The sequence below is a fragment of the Panthera leo genome, chromosome E2 (genome assembly GCF_018350215.1).
Source record: "Panthera leo isolate Ple1 chromosome E2, P.leo_Ple1_pat1.1, whole genome shotgun sequence".
Classification (NCBI taxonomy): Eukaryota; Metazoa; Chordata; class Mammalia; order Carnivora; family Felidae; genus Panthera; species Panthera leo.
This window is the reverse complement of record NC_056693.1, coordinates 11,335,030-11,353,505: the sequence shown is the minus strand read 5'-3', so window position 1 is coordinate 11,353,505 and position 18,476 is coordinate 11,335,030. Positions and strand designations below refer to the sequence as shown.

The 18,476-nt window shown below is 53.2% G+C and overlaps 2 protein-coding genes across 2 annotated transcripts; one reads left to right on the top strand and one right to left on the bottom strand.

The window, feature by feature from the left end:
- The first annotated feature begins 237 nt into the window (after positions 1 to 237).
- Positions 238 to 2,821, top strand: POLR1G (RNA polymerase I subunit G). Its single transcript, XM_042919294.1, has 3 exons — positions 238 to 342; positions 709 to 850; positions 1,040 to 2,821. Exons 1-3 carry the CDS (start codon positions 321 to 323, stop codon positions 2,313 to 2,315), a joined length of 1,440 nt encoding a protein of 479 aa, XP_042775228.1. The 5' UTR covers positions 238 to 320; the 3' UTR covers positions 2,316 to 2,821.
- ERCC1 (ERCC excision repair 1, endonuclease non-catalytic subunit) lies at positions 2,659 to 17,127 on the bottom strand. The gene is made up of 10 exons (XM_042919296.1): positions 17,037 to 17,127; positions 16,457 to 16,567; positions 15,279 to 15,494; positions 13,321 to 13,422; positions 12,367 to 12,466; positions 11,330 to 11,406; positions 4,251 to 4,350; positions 3,355 to 3,426; positions 3,086 to 3,154; positions 2,659 to 2,762 (listed from the first exon to the last, which is right to left on the bottom strand). The coding sequence occupies exons 2-10, from the start codon at positions 16,546 to 16,548 to the stop codon at positions 2,709 to 2,711; spliced, it is 882 nt and encodes a 293-aa protein (XP_042775230.1). The 5' UTR covers positions 16,549 to 16,567; positions 17,037 to 17,127; the 3' UTR covers positions 2,659 to 2,708.
- Positions 17,128 to 18,476: the final 1,349 nt, after the last annotated feature.

Below are 18,476 nucleotides of genomic sequence, written 5' to 3'. Positions count from 1 at the left end.
GTTGGCGCAATTAAAGTCCGAGACATGGAGGGGGATGTGCGCCGAGACCTGATGAGGCGCTAACTCCCGCCCAGGAGCCAGGCAGCTGTTTTCGGGAGCAGATTTTCGGGAAAAGAACGTCTTCCTCGGCTGTCTGCTCTGCGCAGGCGGAAACTCCCCCCAGTTCTGCTCGTAGAGAGAGCGTACTCCGAGCGACACCCCCGCGCTCCCGCGCCACATGGGCGCTCCCGGACCAGGCCCCGCCCCTCTGGTTCCACGTGGTCGTCCACGGAGCTCCTGAGGCTCCGGCGGCTGGGTCTGAGGGAGGCACGGGTCCGGGGATGGCGGGGACCCCGTCCGGCGGTGAGTTGCATCAGGGCGGGCCGACGGGGTGCAGAGAGTTGGCTGCCGGGAGGAGAACGGGGCGCCCAGGAGCGTTCGGACGGAAAAAGGGACATCCTCGAGACAGGACCTGTGGAGAGTGTATCGCCCGCGAGGAAGGGACTTCAGACCGAGGGAGCGTACGGGGTGGGGGAAACTACCGGTGGAGCGAAGGGCGCCCCCCGGGATTGGATCGGTGGAGACAGGGATGCCTCTGGGGAGCAGGCAGAGAAGAGACCGGGTGAGGGGTTGAGGCGCTCAAGAGGCTGGGGCCAGTGGGCCCCCTAGGCGCCCTGGAGAATTGGATTCACGGGAAGTGTCAGCAGACCCCCATTTCCCCTTCTGCAGGTGCTGCTCAGTTCTCTTGCCCCCCCAACTTTACCGCGACGTCCCCAACCTCAGAGCCCACCCGTTTCTCTTTGGAAGTGTTAACAGACCCAGATACGGAACTGTGGCTTATCCAGGCCCCTGTAGACTTCGCCCCAGACTGGTGAGTGGTCCCAGGCCACCTCCTGGGAATATGCTCCATCCTAGTGGCTGAACTTGGGGGAAGTTTAGAGGGGCTTTTCTTAGGCTTCCAGAAACGCGGTTTTCAGCTCTCCCCCCCCCCCCCCCCCCCCCCCCCCCGTTTCACGGAAAGAATCTGACGGAGCTCCTGCCTTCCCCTTTCTCCTCGCAGCCTCAACGGGCGGCTAGTGCCTCTCTCTGGCTCCCAGATTGTGAAGGGCAAGTTGGCAGGCAAGCGGCACCGCTACCGGGTCCTCAGAAGCAGCGGTCCCCAGGCTGGAGGAGCAATCCTGCTGGCTCCCTCCGTGGCGGCAGGGGGGGGACTCACCTGTGCCCCAGCCCCCCAGGGCAGCCTGAGGATCTTTGAGGGTTCCCAGGAATCCCCACCAGGGACCCTGCTGCAGCCTATTCCAACGAGCCCCCCGCCACAGATCCCCCCTGACCTGAGACCCCGGTTCTGTGCCTTTGGAGGCGGCCTACCAGTAACAGGGCCTGGGTCAGCCTTGGCACTGAAGTCACCCGCCTCAAAAAAGAGGAAAAAGAAGAGGCAAATACCAGAGGCCCCAGCTCCCCAGGAGGCAGTGAATGGGCTGGGGGCCCTGGCGGTGGACACAGCTTTGGGGTCCCCGGATGTGGCGAAGAAGAAGAAGAAGAAAAAGCAGGAGCCGCCAGAACTAGACGTGATGGAGCTGGTGACAGCCGAACCTGCGGCCGAGATGCCGGAGCCTCCGGAAGCGCTGTTCCCATCATCCACCACCAGGAAGAGGAAGAGGCTGAAGGGGACAGAAGAGAGGGAGCCTGGGGAAAGGATGCCGATTGAGTCTCAGCCGCAGTTGAAGGAGGAGCCACGGGAGGAAGCCGTCCCACTGCCATCTTCGAAGAAGAAGAAGAAGAAAGACAAGGGGCACAAAGTCATGATGGAGCCGGGGACTGATGAGGCTCTAGAGCTGGAGAGGAGGCCTCTGGAACTCCCAGGGGAGATGATAGAGCCTGAACCACCACAAGAAGTTGAGCTTCAGGCTGAGGCAGCTCCAACACCCGCCAAAAAGAGGAGGAAGAAAGAAAAACGGCAAGACGTGACAGTGGAGCCAGGGGCAGAGGCGGTGGAGCCTGAGTCGCCAGGTGACCTTGAGGGTCAGGCGGCTCTAGCATCCACCAAGAAGAAGAAGAAAGAACGGGGGCTCAGAGCAACTGAGCCGAGGACCGAGGTAACGGACCCACAGGGTGAGCCGATGGAGCCTGAGCTTCCGGAAGAGCGTGAACCTGAGGCAGGGGCAGATCCAGCATCTGCTAAGAAGAAGAAGAAGAAACGGGGCCGGGAAAGCGGGGTGCCAGAGGCAGCACCCCGGGAGGAGATGCCAGAGCCGCCGCGGGGTCCAGAGCCTGGGGAGGTGGCTTCCACAGGCCGGGAGAAGAAGTCGAAGAGGCTGCAGCCGGATCCTGTGTAGCCTCCTCCAGGGAAACTGACGACTGTGGTCAAGAAAAGCTGGAGGGGCGCCTGGGTGGCTCAGTCGGTTGAGACTCTTGATTTCGGCTCAGGTCACGATCTCGCGTTTCATGAGATCGAGCGCCGCATCAGGCCGTGCACCGACAGTGTGGAGCCTGCTTGGGGTTCTCTGTCTCCTCTCCCTCAAAATAAATACACTTTAAAACAAAAAAAAAAGAAAGAAAGAGAAAGGAAAAGAAAGGGGAAGAAAAGAAAAAAGCCGGAGGTGACCGCCTGGGCCAGCAGAGAGCGAGAACAGAGAACCCCTTCCCGATGACGGCGCCGCCGCACCAGAAGCAGCCCGAGCCTGGAAAATGCTTTATTGTTACAACGAGGGCCTCTCTGGCGGCTGGGGTCATCGGGGCACTTTCAAGAAGGGCTCGTGTAGGACATCAAACAGCCTCCGGGCCTGTGTGAGAGCAAGAAAGAAACAAGGAACTGGTCATTAAATGAGCCATCTGCTTGCTACATCCAGAGTGGGCTTTGGTTCTTTCGGTTTCGGCTCGGAGGGGACTCTGGGGGCTGGGAGAGAAACATCCTGATCTTGATTCTGTCCCAGGCTGCCTATGTGAGTTAGGGCTGGTCCCCACCCTCTCTGGGCCTCGGTTTTCCCCAACTGTAGGAGAAGCACTGTGGGCCTTCCACAGCCTTAGAACTTTGGGATCTGAGGTGCCATCTATGTAGTGCTCCCTCCTGTCCCCGACCCCTCAAGCCCATTCCCACAGTTCTTACCTTTTGGGGCCCCAGGCCCGGGCACAAAGCCAGATCTTCTCGGGACGCAGCTATGAGCTGTTCCAGAGACTGAGGAAGGTGGAAGGTGAGGGTCAGAGATGGGGAGCACAAAACTACCCTGCCCCAGCTCATCGGGGGTCTAAGATCTCCCTGGAAGGAGGTGAGGTCCTGTGGGAGGGCAGGGGAGGCGGTGGGGGGGGGGGGGGGGGGCATTCCTTGAAAAAGCAAGGGGGCAGAAATGCCATCAGGACAAGGGAACCATTCCTTACCCCAAAAGTAGTTAGGAGGGTCTGGCTGTCGGTTTTATTGACAGACTTCACGGTGGTCAGGCATTCAGTCACCTGGAAGGGAGGGGAGGAGGCAGAGGTGCGGCAGGAGAAGAAATGACAGCCATCTGAGCGCTGGGTCACCACTGTGTCCCCAGACTGCCCCGCAGGCAGGAGGTATTCAATAAATGCTCCCCCTTTTGGCTGATTAAAAGTTCATCTCAGGGTGGGTCCCCCACTAGCTGAGAGAATATTGGTCACATCACGAGAAGATAAATGCCATTTCTCTTGAGTTGGTTCTGCCCAGGGTAGACCATAGGCTCTGGAGTCAGATCTGTGTTCAAAACCCGGCCCCACTGCTTGCTCCCTATGAGGGCTGGGCAAGGGAATTGACCTCTGGACTTTCTTTTCAGGCAAATGGGGGTCCTAACAGTACCCGCCTCGGGAGTGGTGGTGGACATCCACCATTACTCAGGCGTTGGAGCTCAGGTTAAATGCTTCATTTGGTAAATACTCCCTGCGCACCCAGGAGCTCAGGTTAAATGCTTCATTTGGTAAATACTCCCTGCACACCCACCGAGTGCTGGGTGGTGCTGGGGACACAGGAGGGACTGAGCCAGCCAGCCTGGCCAGAATGCATGCAAGGTCAGGGGTGGACAGAGCTGCTGGGCGGAATAGGCAGGACCTTGTAGGGTGTGGTGAGAAGGCCAGGCTTTCCCTGAGGGTACTGGGGAGCCATGGGAGGATTCTGAGCTGGGGAGGACAGAAACAAGTTTGTGCTTAGGAAGAGAAAGGTGATGAACTGAGGGGGAGACTGGGGAGGAGAGGTAGGATTCCAGCAGCAGGGAGGGGCTGGGGGCGGGAGGGGGGGGGCAGGCAGGGGGGTGTAGTGGCCTCACCCGGGCGACGAAGTCCTGTTCCAGCTTCTCCATCAGGAGGTCCGCCGGCTTCTGCTCATAGGCCTTGTAGGTCTCCAGGTACCGCCCGGCCTCCTCAGGGCTGGGGTGAGAACATTCGGGTCAGCCAGTGTGGTGAGGGCAGTGGTCATGTTTTAGATTCATTTCATTGCCGTAGTAGTAGTCAGTGTCGACGCTAAAAGTTCCAAACTCGAATACAGAGCAAACCGAACTTTCCTCCCCGAAAAGGTCCCTGGCGGTAACCCCGGCCAGGCACATCTTTACACATCTTTGCTGGCAAAGGGAGAGAGCTTGGGAGCCTGACGAGTTGTTGGGCTCAGGTTCGCCCTTCCCACCTGCGTGACCCCAGGGCCAGTGATTTTCTCTCTCTGGGCCTCAGTGTCCTCATCTGCAGAGTGGCGTGGATAGCGGAATTGTGACAATTGCACGCGTCATCGCTCCCAAGCGCTCAGAACCGTGCCTGGCACTTAGAGCCCGTTTAAGAAATGTGAGCTATTCTGGAAGGGAAGTCAGCGCGGTGGAGCCGGGGCGGGAGAAAAACCAGAAACACTGTTACTATTTTCCCAGCGGCAGGAAGACAAAACTCAGGATGCAATTCAGTTCCCACTGAAGATTTTTAATATAGCGCACTTTCAAGAGAAAGGCTGCGGGGTGAGCCGACTGCTGAAGCTTTTATAGCAACTAACCTGATTTAATAATCGCCATTAATTTTCACGTCAGGCACTGAGGTTTTTTCCTTTTTTTTTGACATGTAATGAACAGTTTCAAAGGTAGGTGGGACAACCGAATCTTAAAAAGGGTTTGTATGTGTGCGCAATAAAGTAACCCAAGTTTATTAGCACTGGGAGAAAGCTGGCCTTTTTTGTTCTTTGAACTTGAGACTAGGGAGTTGAGTCCAAGTAAAGGAAGGACTTGTGCCGAGGCATTTTCTGTGAGCCTTCAAATCCCAGCTAATAAGCCATCTTTGCTGATCAAGTGTTGGTCCATATTCCTGAAAGAAACCTGCATTTTTCTAATTCTGTTTTTTTCCCGTTACATGGGCTTTGTGGCTCTCCCCTCACTGCAGCAGGATTATCGTTCCGGTTCTTAATTTGTTCAGGGCACACAGTGAGCACATTGCGTCCTGTTCTACAATTTGCTTTCATTTTTGCCCTCTGCAGTTCTCAGCAGGATGTCTTCCTATGTCAGCAGAAAGAGCTTGACCTCTTTCGTGGGATGGTTGCAAAATATCCCATAATTTGGATGTAAAGACATAGGAAACATTCCCCTTCCGGGGGCCGACGCACTGTTCTAACTCACTGTGTTCAGAAGCTTCCAGAGAAGGATCCTCTAAGGCAATTATTATTTTCAAACCATTATACACAGAGAGGGAAAGAGACCAGCGGGGGGGTTGAGTCACTTGCCCAAGAGCCTGGTCGGTAAAGTATGCAACTCTTGATCTCTTGGGGTCATGAGTTCAAGGTCATGACCTGGCCTATCTCCACGATGGAATATTACGCAGCTGGGAAAGAATGTGCATCCGGACAATGGGATATTATTCAGCAATAAGAAGACTGAGCTACCACGGCGCCTGGGTGGCTCAGTCGGTTAAGTGTCTGATTTCCTCTCAGATCATGATCTCATGGTTTGTGGGTTCGAGCCCCGTGTCGGGCTCTGTGCCGACAGCTCGGAGCCTGGAGCCTGCTTTGGATTCTGTGTCTGCCTCTCTCTCTCTGCCCCTCCCCACTCATGCTCTGTCTGTCAAAAATAGACAAATATTAAAAAAAAAAAAAAATTTTTTTTTTTTAAAGAAGAGTAAGCTACCAAATTACAAGAAGGCACGGAGGGAGGTTAAAAGAATACTGCTAAGTGAGAAAAGCCGGTCTGAAAAGGCTTCTGTGAGGTAATAGGAAATATATATGGTCTCTTGCCCTGGTTCCCGGCACAGAGCCCCCGAGAACCTTCCAACTCCTCAGTGATAAGAACACAGAGGAGCATCTTTTGTCCTACAGAGATGACTCTGGGTGGGCTCCTGGATGGGGGCTGGAAATGGAGCTAATACTCAACCGGGTCCACATAAGGAAGACTCCATAAAATCCCAGTACTAGGGGACTCAGAGCTTCCAGAAGGGCAGCCACTGGGAAGTGATACACTCCAATTCCACGGGGACAGAAACTCCTGCACGCAGGACCCTCCCAGACCTCTCGCCCTACGTCTCTCATCGTCTTGCTGTTGATTCTCTTAACATCATATCCTTTATTAAACCGGAAAATGTGCTTCCCTGAGCTCTGAGCCTCTCAGGGAGTCACTGGGAGCGGGACGGTCAGAAGTACAAGCGGGGTTTATGACTGGCGTCTGAAGTGGGGGGGGCAGTGTTGGACTGAGCCCCTTCACCTGTGGGACCTGAGGCTATCCCCAGGTAGTGTCAGAAGTGAGTTAAACGATAGGACGCCCAGCTGGTGCTGCAGAGACTTGCTTGGTGTGGGAAAAACTTTGGCGCATCTGGTGGTCTGACTTGGGCTCAGGTCCTGATCTCACGGTTTGTGAGTTCGAGCCCCACACAGCCCTGTACTGTAAGCACAGAGCCTGCTTTGGATCCTCTGTCCCCCCCCCCCCCCTCTCTCTCTCTCTTCTGCCCTCCCCCACTTGTTCTCCCTCTCTCTTCTCTCTCAAAAATGAATAAAGATTAAACACACACACACACACACACACACACACACAGGATAAAGACCCACATTAGGGAAGAACTGGCATTTTTTTTCCTACACACAAGAAGAACCGTGGGTTTTTCTATTTCTACTACAGATTGTATGATTCCAACTATATGATATCCTGAAAAAGGCAAAACTAAGCAGACTGTGAAAAGATGAGGAGTTTGGGGGTGGAAGGGATGAATAAGTGGAACACGGGAAATTTTAGGGCAGTACAACTATTCTGTGTGATACAGAATTTATGGACACATTATCATACCTTTGTCAAGACTCAGAATATAAAACAGAGAGCAACAGGTCATGATCTCACGCTCCTTGAGTTCGAGTCCCATGTCGGGCTCTGTGCTGACAGCTCAGAGCCTGGAGCCTGCTTTAGGTTCTGTGTCTCCCTCTCTCTCTCTCTGCCCCTCCCCACTCATGCTCTGTCTCTCTCAAAAATAAATAAACATTAAGAAAAAAAATTTGGGGGGCAGTTGGGTGGCTAAGTCGGTTAGGCGTCCGACTTCGGCTCAGGTCATGATCTCAGAGTTTGTGGGTTTGAGCCCCACGTTGGGCTCTGTGCTGACAGCTCAGTGCCTGGAGCCTGCTTCAAGTTCTGTCTCCTTCTCTCTCTGCCCCTCCCCCACTCTCACCTTGACTCACTCTGTCTCTCAAAAATAAATAAATGTAATAAAAAAAATTTTTTAAAAAATTTTTTTAATGCTCTAAAAAATTAGTATTTTTAAAAATATGAACACCCTGCGTCGGGCTCCGTGCTGACAACGGAGAGCCTGCTTGGGATTCTCTCTCCCTCTAGCTCTCTGCCCGTCCCCCGCTCACACTCTTGAGCACTCTCTCTAAATAAATAAATAAACTTAAAAAAAAAAAATGTTTTTTTAAAGGGGCGCCTGGAGTGGCTCAGCCGGTTAAGCATCTGACTCTAGGCTCCGGTCGGATCAGGTCATGATCTCACAGTTTGTGAGTTCAAGTCCTGCATTGTGCCTACTTGGGCTTCTCTCTCTCTCTCTCTCTCTCTCTCTCTCTCTCTCTCTCTGTCTCCCTCTGCTTCTTCCCTGCTTGTGTCTCTCTCTCTCTCTCAAAATAATAAACTAAAAAAAAAAAAAAAGAGAGAGAGAGAGAGAGAGAGATCTCCAGGTAAGGACACGACCACGTAAGGCACAGAACAGCATCTATATATAACCATATGTCTACACTGCCACATGTATATACACCGTGTGTATGTACCATATATATGTACGACTAGACGTATGCACACACATAACATTTTCGTGTCGCTTCTCATCTGTGAACTTCGTGAACGTGCCATCTATTTAACACAAGAAAGTTTAACCAGTGTCTATATTCAGAACAAAGAGAAGCAGAAGACAACAGCCCCGCTCTCATCCCCATCTATGCCTCATACGGTCCCCAGAGGTCAGCACTGTCCAGGGCCTGGAGCCTCTGGAGCCTCTGGAGCCCTTTTTGGTTTATCCACATACGAGTCTGTTCATAAACACAGCTCATTTTCTTCCTCCCTTCTGTATATAAATACAAATACGAGGCCGTTCGCTTCTGCAACTCTGGTTCTCACCCACTGATGCTACAGTGATGGCCCATGTCACTTCGGACACGCGTGAGCACGCACGGGCAGGGACTATCCTAGTGCAGGAGTTTCTGTGTCGAAGAGTGGTGTCTATTTTCTGTTTCAATAGCCCGTCAAATCTCCTGCCAAGCAAATATGCGGGTGCCCGTTTCGTACTATCCATACGAGAGATTTGCACCAAATTTAGGGCACCTCACTTTGGTGTTTTTTTTTTAATGTTTATTTATATTTGAGAGAGGGAGACAGACAATGTGCAAGCGGGGGAGGGACAGAGAAAAACAGAGACAGACTCTGAAGCAGGCTCCAGGCTCCGAGCTGTTAGCACAGAGCCCGATGTGGGGTTTGAACTCTCGAACCACGAGATCATGACCTGAGCCAAAGCCGGACGCTTAACCAACTGAGCTACCCAGGCGCCCGTGAATGTTTCTCATTTTTGAGAGAGAGAGCACAAGCAGGGGAGGGGCAGAGAGAGAGGGAGACAGAGGATCCAAAGTAGCCTCTGCACGGACAGCAGAGAGCCCCACACGGGGCTGGAACTCAGGAACTGCCAGATCACAATCTGAGCCAAAGTCAGACGCTTAACCAACTGAGCCACCCAGACGCCCCAGCACCTCGTTTTTTAAAATGTGCTTTTTTCTTGATAAACCATATGGTTGATATTTTTTCATGTGTTTTGGCAACCTGCATTAAACTCTTATTTGGGTTCTTATTGACTTGTGGGAAGTTCTTTACATATATAAATATATAATAAACATGTTTAAATATATGCATATGAATATAAACATTTAAATGTATTTGCACTGTATAAATATAACTTATATATACATACATAAATTAGAGATGTTAAGTATTTTCTATTTATATGTATGTGTATATATATATATATATGTGTATATATATATATGTGTATATATATATATATATATACGTATATATATATATATACGTATATATATACACACTTGTATATGCAATATATACACAGCAAATACTTTTTGGTAATTTGTCACTTGTCTTTCAACTTTATTTACAGTATGTCTTACCACCCAGAAGTTTTAAAATTTTAATTTTCTCAAATCAGCCAACCTTTTCCTTTACGGCTTTGGGGTTCTGGGTCTTGCTTTGGAAGACTTTTCCTACCCCAAGATTATAACAAATATTCTCCTGGGGTGCCTGGATGGTTCAGTCAGTTAAATGTCAGACTTAGTTCAGGTCATGATCTCAAAGTTCATGGGTTTGAGCCCCGTGTTGGGCTTTGTGCTGACAGCTCAGAGCTTCGAGCCTGCTTTGGATTCTGTGTCTCTTTCTCGCTCTACCCCTCCCCCGCTTGTGTGTGCTCTCTCTCTCTCTCTCTCTCAAAAATAATCATTAAAAAAATTTTTTTTTAATAAATCAAAAATAAAAATAAAAAATATTCTCCTGGGGAACCTGGGTGGCTCAGTCGATTAAGTGTCTGACTTCAGCTCAGGTCATGATCTCGTGGCTTGTGGGTTCAAGGGCTACAACAGGTTCTCTGCTTTCAGCAAGGAGCCCCCTTCAGATCCTCTGTCCCTCTCTCTGTCTGCCCCTCCCCCATTCTCTCTCTCTGTCTCTCTCTCTCTCTCTCTCTCTCTCTCAAAAATAAAATAAACATTAAAAACTAGATATATATTCCCCTATAAGATTTCTTCTAGGGCACCTGAGTGGCTCAGCTGATTAGGCATCCGACTCTTGATTCAAGCTCAAATCATGATCTCACAGTTTGTGAGCTGAGCCCTGGTGTGTCAGCTCCAGGATAGAGCCCAGCTTGGGATTCCCTCTCTTTCCCTCTCTCTCTGGCCCTCCTCCTCTCTTTCTCAAAATAAATAAATAAACGTAAAAAAAAAAATAAATAACGAGCCTAATTACTTAAAAAAAAAACGATTTCTTCTAACACCTTTTTTTTTTTATGTCAATTTCTCAGGATTTAATTTTTTTTTTCTTATGGGGTGAGGAAGGTATGTCTTTTTTTCCAACTGGAAATTAGCCAATCTAAATAGTCTTCAGAGGGGCGCCTGGGTGGCTCAGTCAGTTAAGCATCTGACTTCAGCTCAGGTCATGACCTCATGGCTCATGGGTTCGAGCCCCGCGTCGGGCTCTGTGCTGACAGCCTGGAGCCTAGAACCTGCTTCAGATTCTGTGTCTCCCTCTCTCTCTGCCCCTTCCCTGCTCATACTCTAGCTCTCACTCTCTCAAAATTAAATAAACATTAAAAGAAAAATTTAAATAGTCTTTAGAAACCTAGTGTGGAATTAATTATTCAGGCAGACTTTAGGTCTGATTCGTAAGTAAGCAGTATGGCCCTGGCAATTTGATCTATATCACCTGCTTTTGTGACTATAGCCCTAGAAGACAAATATTAAGATCCTATTTTAAAGATACAGAAATTGGGGGCGCCTGGGTGGCTTGGTCGGTTAAGCGTCCGACTTCGGCTCGGGTCATGATCTCGCGGTCTGTGAGTTTGAGCCCCGCGTCGGGCTCTGTGCTGACAGCTCGGAGCCTGGAGCCTGCTTCCGATTCTGTGTCTCCCTCTTTCTCTGACCCTCCCCCATTCATGCTCTGTCTCTCTCTGTCTCAAGAATAAATAAACGTTAAAAAAAAAAAATTAAAAAAAAAAAAAAATAAAGATACAGAAATTGAGGCCGAGAGAGAGGCAGTGCCGGGACCAGGCTCACACGGGGAGCTCATGGCAGAAGGAAAGGGCTGGGGGGCAGAAGGGTGGACGGACTCTTAGGATAGAGCCTGACCTGGGCGGGGAGCCTCGGTCTCACCTCCAGGCAAGGACCAGGGTGCAGTCAGCCAGGATACACATCTTAGCCAGCTCCTTGAGGGCCTGCTGTGGATCTTTCTGGGTGGAAAAGAAAATCAGAATGGGAAATCTGGTAGTAAACAAGGAATTATAGTCTTGAAAACCACAGTAGGTTATGCCACAGTAGATGCCAAGAGCCTTCCACTTAAGGCACTCCCTAAGCTCTGACTGCGTGCCCGCCTGTGCTGGGCAATGCTGGTAACACACAGTAACCAAGAGAGCCCGGGCTCTGCCCGCTGGGGCTCACAGTCTGATGTGGGAGATCAAACTGTCCCCACACAGTGATGACCCAGAGTGGCCAGGATTGGGATGGGAGAGCAGGAGCGGATACCTGACTTGCCCAGGGGATCAGGGAGAGCTTCCTGGAAGAGGGGACATCTGAACTGAGACCTGAAGGAGGAGGAAGAGTGAAGGAGGCAAAGGAGAACGAAAAGGACATTTTAAACATAGGGAAGACCGGAGGGGGGGGAAAGGACTTGAGGAATTGCAATTCACACGGAATGTGATGGAGAACGTAAAAGAAAGGGCGACCACATGGAAGCTGGGAAATGAACCCAGAGAGCAGGGCAGGGGTCCGGTCACATGGCCTCACGGGCCATAGCGAGGCACTGGGGAGCCATGGAGGGGTCTGGACATCAGATCTGTGCTTTAGGAATCACCCCCCCCCCAGCTGCTGTGAGGATGGAAGCCATTGGGGCTGGAGGCCCTGAGACGAGAGAAGAGGCTGGGGCAGAGACCCAGGCAGGCCAGGCTGTGAAGATAGGATGACATAGCTTCAAAACACGCTCAGGTGGCAGAGGGCTGGGACCAGCGGAAGTGGTGTAGGGAAGGAGGAGACAGGAGTTTACCCTCGCGCCCCCTTGCCAACACAGGGTGTTAATGTCCGATGTGAAAATGGTTCAACTTGCACCTTCTCTTGGGATTCAACAATCCACTTGGCTGCTGCGTGGCCCGACAGATGAGGACAACGAGGCCGGGGGGAAAGTGACCCCTGCTTACCACGTCCACCTGGACGAGCAGGACCCGCAGGGCGAAGCTCTTCCCCAGGCTCTGCAGCCGCCCGTGGATGTAGTCCGGGTGGAGGTTGTGGTAGCGGAGGCTGGGGGGCAGGGGAGAGGGAGGGATTGAGAGGTCTCGCTCTCCCCAAAACCCTGGGAGCCCTTCTTTACTCTCACTGGAATGCAGACGGCGCGGGCGACACCGGGACCTAAGGCTCAGAGAAGTTAAGTGACTTGCCTCAGGTCACCCATCAAGGAAGGGGATGGCGGGGTTGGCAGAAAGGACTGACTGGCTCTGGCTTCCCTGGAGGGATGGACCCCAGGTTCCTCACTGGGGAAGGGAAGAGACTTGGGCTTCGGGTAGAGGACAGGAGACAAGCGCCTAGAGGGTGTGGACTGGGGGACACGGGGCAGCTGGTCTTGGGAAGCAGGCCCATCCCAGGGACTGTCTGCTTTAGCCTCAGAAGGCACTGGCAGGGAGGGGCTGGGGTGGCTTCTCCACCCAGGGAACTAGGGGACATCTCTGTCCAGCAGCCACCGGCTCTCGTACCTTGCAGGGAGGACAGGAACTTAGAAGGTTCACTTCCCCCATCTAGCTCTGTGTGCAGAGGGGCGCCCGGGAATGGAGAGGGAACTTGCTTAACTGCGGTACAGGCTGGCGAAATCCTGGCTCTCATCGACTCACCCTGGATGTCTGGGACCTGAGGGACCCTACCCCCAACCTGCTCAGACCCAGGACTCCAGGCGCCCAGCCTGTCCTCCCTCAGAACCAGAGTCTGGGCCTGCCGCTCTCGTCCCTCTGGGCACCTCCAGGAGAAGACCTCTTCCTCCCGGCCAGGTCACTAGGCCCAGAGCTGACAGGGCCACACCCCGAGGTCTCCCACCCAATGGTCCCAACATGGGAGCACAGCCTCGCAGGCCTTCAGGAAGGTGGGGCAGCCCCCTCAGAGCTCACCTGAGGAACAGGGCACAGGTGCTCTGGCCCAGCACATAGTCGGGAAGCACGTCACCAAACTCCCAGGGCACGTTACGCACAAACTTCAGCACGGGGTTGCCCCTCTGGGGAGGGAAGGGCGGAAGCCATTAACAGGGAGGGCCCTGGGACCACTGCCAGCCCCAGGGCTCCCCTCCCCCTACCTGTGTCGACACCTCCCCATCCCCCCTCCTGCCTGTGCCTGTTCCCCTCCCTCCGGAGTCCACCTCCTCAGCCGGGAATGCCCTTGGGTGCTCTGGCTTTGACCCAGACCTCTCCCCCAGACCTGGGCCTTGACTAAAGGGTCCCTGAGTCTGTCTCTCGGGCCCAGTCCTCTCCCCTAGCCCCACGTGTGTGCCCTGGGGTTGCTGGGCACTCCCCCCAGGATGTCCGCCTCACTGCACCCCGAGTGCCTTCAGCACCAGCTCCCGCACCTGCCCCTCCTCCCCTCATCTCAGGGACAGGCCCATCATCCAGAGACCCAAGCCTAGTCACGGACCCGTCCCTCTCCTCCAGGGGGGACGTCTACCTTCCAGGATTTTTTTTTTTAAGTTTATTTACTTATTTTGAGAGACAGAGAGAGAGAGAGAGAGAGAGAGAGAGAGAGAGGCAGGCAGAGAGAGAACTCCAAGCAGGCTCTGCACTGTCAGCGCAGAGCCTGACACAAGGCTCAATCTCACGGACTCTGAGATCGTGACCTGAGCCGAAATCAAGAGTCGAATGCTTGGCTGAATGGGCCACGGGCACCCCCAGGATGACATCCCCATCAAAGTCTCCCCCTGCGCTGCCATAGCCCATACCCAGGCCCCTACCCTGCCTCCTCCTGGTCGCCTGCCCCAGTAGGGCCCCCTCCTGGCCTCCGAACAGAAGCCAGTGCTTCCTAAAGCACAAACCTGCCCCTTGGCCTGCTCTTAACCCCACCATGGCCCCCAGTGATCTGAGAGGAAGCCCCACGTGGCCTGTGACCCCCACCCCCAACAGTCAGGCGTCTGCTGGACAGGCTTCGGGCTCTCACTCCACTCTGAACATACCCTGTAGCCCCAAATCGAGATTCTCTGAGCAAGTCAGCCTCTAACCCATCCGAGCAGTATTTATTGAGTGCCTATTGTGTGTCTAAGTGCTGTGATACAGCAGGAACCAAGACAGACAAAGATCCCTGCCTTGTGGGGGACACAGATGTTACACAAAACCATCTCGGGGATGAACGAGTAATTATTAAATGAGGTAGAATGTGCTTTTAATAAAGAGGGTAGGACCTGCTCCACGGTGGGGTGTGGGTTGGGCAGAGTCGGTTAAGTGTCCAACTCTTGGTTTTGGCTCGGGTCATGATCTCACAGTGTTGTGAGTTCGAGCCCCACGTCGGGATCCGGGCTGGCAGCATGGAGCCTGCTTGGGATTCGCTCTCTCCCCCTCCCCCACTCACGCTGTTTCTGTCTCTCTCAAAATAAAAACATAAACTTTGAAAGAAAAAAAAAAAAAAAGGAGGCGGGAGGTGAGGAGCGGTGATGAGGTCAGGAGGGTAGAACCTCCATGAATGGGACTGGTCCTCACAAAAGGGACCCGAGAGAGCTCCTTCACCCCTTCTGCCAGGTGAGGACACAGAAAGTAGACAGCAGTCTATGAACCAGGAGGCGGATCCTTCCTGGACACTGAATTGGCCAGCGCCTTGACCTTGGACTTCCTGGCCCCCGGAAGTGTGAGAAATAAAAGTCTGTTGTTTGAACGACCCAGTCTACGGTATTTTTGTTTTAACAAAAGAATAGACACGGTGCAACCTCAACCCACACCTGGTAGTTAGATGGATGAATGAGAGAATTCGCGTCGCCCAGAGCGCAATGGCAAGAGCTCTGACTTCCTTCCACTGCCCACCTGAGTGCCACCCCCGTACCCGTGTTTCCCACCAGAAAGCTCAAAGCCCCGCTACTCCTTCCCCTCCTCACCTGCCGGGGCTCACAATGATGCTGCTGGATTTCGTCCCCGCTTTGGGGGCCTGGTTGGGGCTCTCTCCTGCCAGGGGTTCTGGCCCCGTGGGGTGTGGAGCCCCAGCCCCTCCTGGAGGTCCCAAGATGGCATACTCAGCGTAGGTCTGAGGGGCGGCCTGGGCTGAGGTCTCCGTGGTGGGAAGGCTCCGCGTGGACTTGAATAAGGGCTTGAACTGTGGGGGAGGGGGAGGAGTGTCAAAATCTGAATCTAGCCACTCCTCCCTGCTCCTCAGCCGCTATACTGGTCCCGGCCACCAACTTCTCTCCCTTGGACCAGCTCCCCACCTACATCCTCACTCCCCGCGGTCTGTTCTGTTCACGGTCATTTCACATCCCTCTGCTCAGAGACCCTGGTGGCTCCCATCTCAGAGTAAAAGCCAAAGCTGTCGCCACAGCCCACAAGGCTCTAGAAGATCTGTCCCTGCTCCCCCTGTCTCCTCTCCCACCTCCTTCCCTTTCCTTTCTCGATTCCAGGCCCACTGGCCTTCTTGCTGCCCTCAAATCTGTCAGGCTCCCTCTGATCCTGGGCCTTTGCATCGGCTGTTCCCTCTGCCCCAGAGGTTGCCACACAGCTCACTCCTTCACCTCCTTCACATCACTGCCAAGATGTCACCTCCTCAGAGAGGCAGCCCCTTGACCTAAGGGAGCGCCTCTCCCCCATCACTCCCTGTACCCTTAGCCCACTTTTTCTTCCTAGCGCATTCGGAGCGGCCAGTACTCAGCACCAGCCAATTGTTTTCCTGCGGGAACGTGATGTCGGCGTGGTCAGATCCTTCAATTTACCAAGAGATGTCAAAAGTGCCGACTTTTCCTTTTAGTTGCAAGGCCTTCCAATTCTCCAATGTCAGCAATAAATTCATCCTTTGCAAACCAGGGGGCTGACCACATAAAACACAACCCAAAGCCACCCGCTGCTTGCGTTTGCAGCCTCTGCCAGAGCCCTGTCTTGGAACCACCATGACATTTTACAGATAGGGAAGCAGACTCGCGGAGAGCAAAGGACTGTTTTCCCAAGGTGACCCAGGCCACAACATTTCCTAAACCACACCATGGGCCTTGGAGGCCCCTTCCTCTCAATCCACCCCACCCCCCACCCCAGTCTGCCAGCGTTCTCCCCATCTCCTCCTCTGTCCTACCCCGCAGGAGGGGCCTCATCCTCATCCAGTGGTATGAAGAACTTCTTCCTCGTGGGTGGCCCGGAGGGCTGCCGCACTCCCTCTTCGTCCATCCCAAGGTTCTTCTGGGGCCTGAAAATGAAGACACGGCGGCGGGGGCGAGTGAGACAGCAACGCCTGCATGCCCATCCTTCCAGCAGGAACCCCCACTCACAGCCATCCCGCCCCAAGAAATCCCAGGGCTCCAGAGCATCAAGTTCCAAACACGGAGCGCCCCAGATTCTACAAAGCCCCGCCCACACGGAGCCTCACCTTCCGTCCGCCCCGCCCCTTACCGGTCCAGACTTTTCATTCGCCCCGCCCCTCGCGTTCTAGTTACCCCGCCCTCACTGTTCCCCGCCTTCCGTTTGCCCGCCCCAGCCTCCGTCCCCCTCCGTCCCGCCCGCAGGGCTGGCGCCTGGATACCCTCCCCTCGGTCCATCTCGTCCATCTCTCAGGCACTGCAACGACTGGTTGGCCTCTGCGGCTGCCAATCGCCACCGGAGGTCCCTCCCCGCCCCTCTCGACCCAGCCCCGCTGTCTGAGCGCCGCGACGACTCACCTCCTCGTTCCCCGAGCCGGGAGTAAAAGACCGGAGAGGGACAGAGGCGTCCCACCGCCCGCGCGGCCAGCGCGTCCCTGGGCTCGCCGCACTTCCGGCCTCTCTAGCCCTCGATCCCGCCCTCACCGTTCCCCAGAGGGGTAGAACTTCGACAGGGGCCGTCCCTGCGCAGCTCTCTATGATCCTGGAGGACTGCGGAGATTTGGGTTGGAGAGAGAGCCGTCCGTCTACCCCCCTGAACGTCCCTGGTTGCCGAGAATTTCAATTTTGATGCCCTTATTAAGCACCAACTTGTGCTCGGGCTCCGGGCAGGAATCAGTGGGGAAAAACGGCGGGAGAGCAAATTAGGTTCCTCCCCTCAGTACAGGCTTGGATGGAATCCCGGCTCTGCCATTGACTTGGCCTCAGTTTCCACATTCATTCATTATTTCATTCCACTCATATTCCCCCAGCGCTTCCTCTGTTCCCGGGCCTGTGAGGGGCAGTGTTACTGACTCAGAGGTGACCAACGACAACCATAGCCCCCTCCTGCCCTCCTGGAGCTCACAGTTCACTGGGAGAGGCAGACTCGTCCCCGAAAAGGGACGACCTGGAATGGTCAAGGCTGGGTTGGGAGATCCCAGACGCCCGGGAGAGGGTGGGGGAGGGGCCGCCCACCCAGCCCGAGGGTAGGGAAGGGCTTCCTGGAGGAAGGGACATCTGAGCTGAGACCTGGTTGATGAGTTAGTATTAGTCATTTCCTGAAAGAACAGTATCACACTGTTCTAACTTGCGGCTCTCTGATTACTAAGGAGAGAGAACATCTTTTTTGTGAGTTTATTGGTCTTATGTAGTAGTTTGTCCTATGTGGATTGCTTGCTCATATCCTTTGCCCATTTTTTTTTTAAACGGGATTGTATGCCTTTTCTATTAGTATTAATTTGTAGGAGTACTTTATGGATTCCGATTCTGATTCTTAGTCAATTTAATATATATCCCAAATATTTCCTCCTAGTGTGCACTTTGTATTTTTAACTATTCGTTTATGTCACAGAGAAGTTCTTAGTGTTTATTCACGCCCATTTATCAGTCTGTTCCATCCTGACTTTGGCTTTCGGTGGGTTGTTTAGGAAGCCTGCTATAGGCTAAGGTCAGAAATATATCCTACAGTTGCTTAGAATACTTTTCTGAGTCTTGATTTTGTTTCTGTTTTTCATCTGTATCAGACTTACTTTTGAAAATACACTATGGTAGGAACTTATGATGAATGTAGCCAATTGTCCCCAAACCATTTATTTTTTTTTTTTAATTTTATTTTTTTTTTTAATTTTTTTTTTCAACTTTTTAAATTTATTTTTGGGACAGAGAGAGACAGAGCATGAAGGGGGGAGGGGCAGAGAGAGAGGGAGACACAGAATCGGAAACAGGCTCCAGGCTCCGAGCCATCAGCCCAGAGCCTGA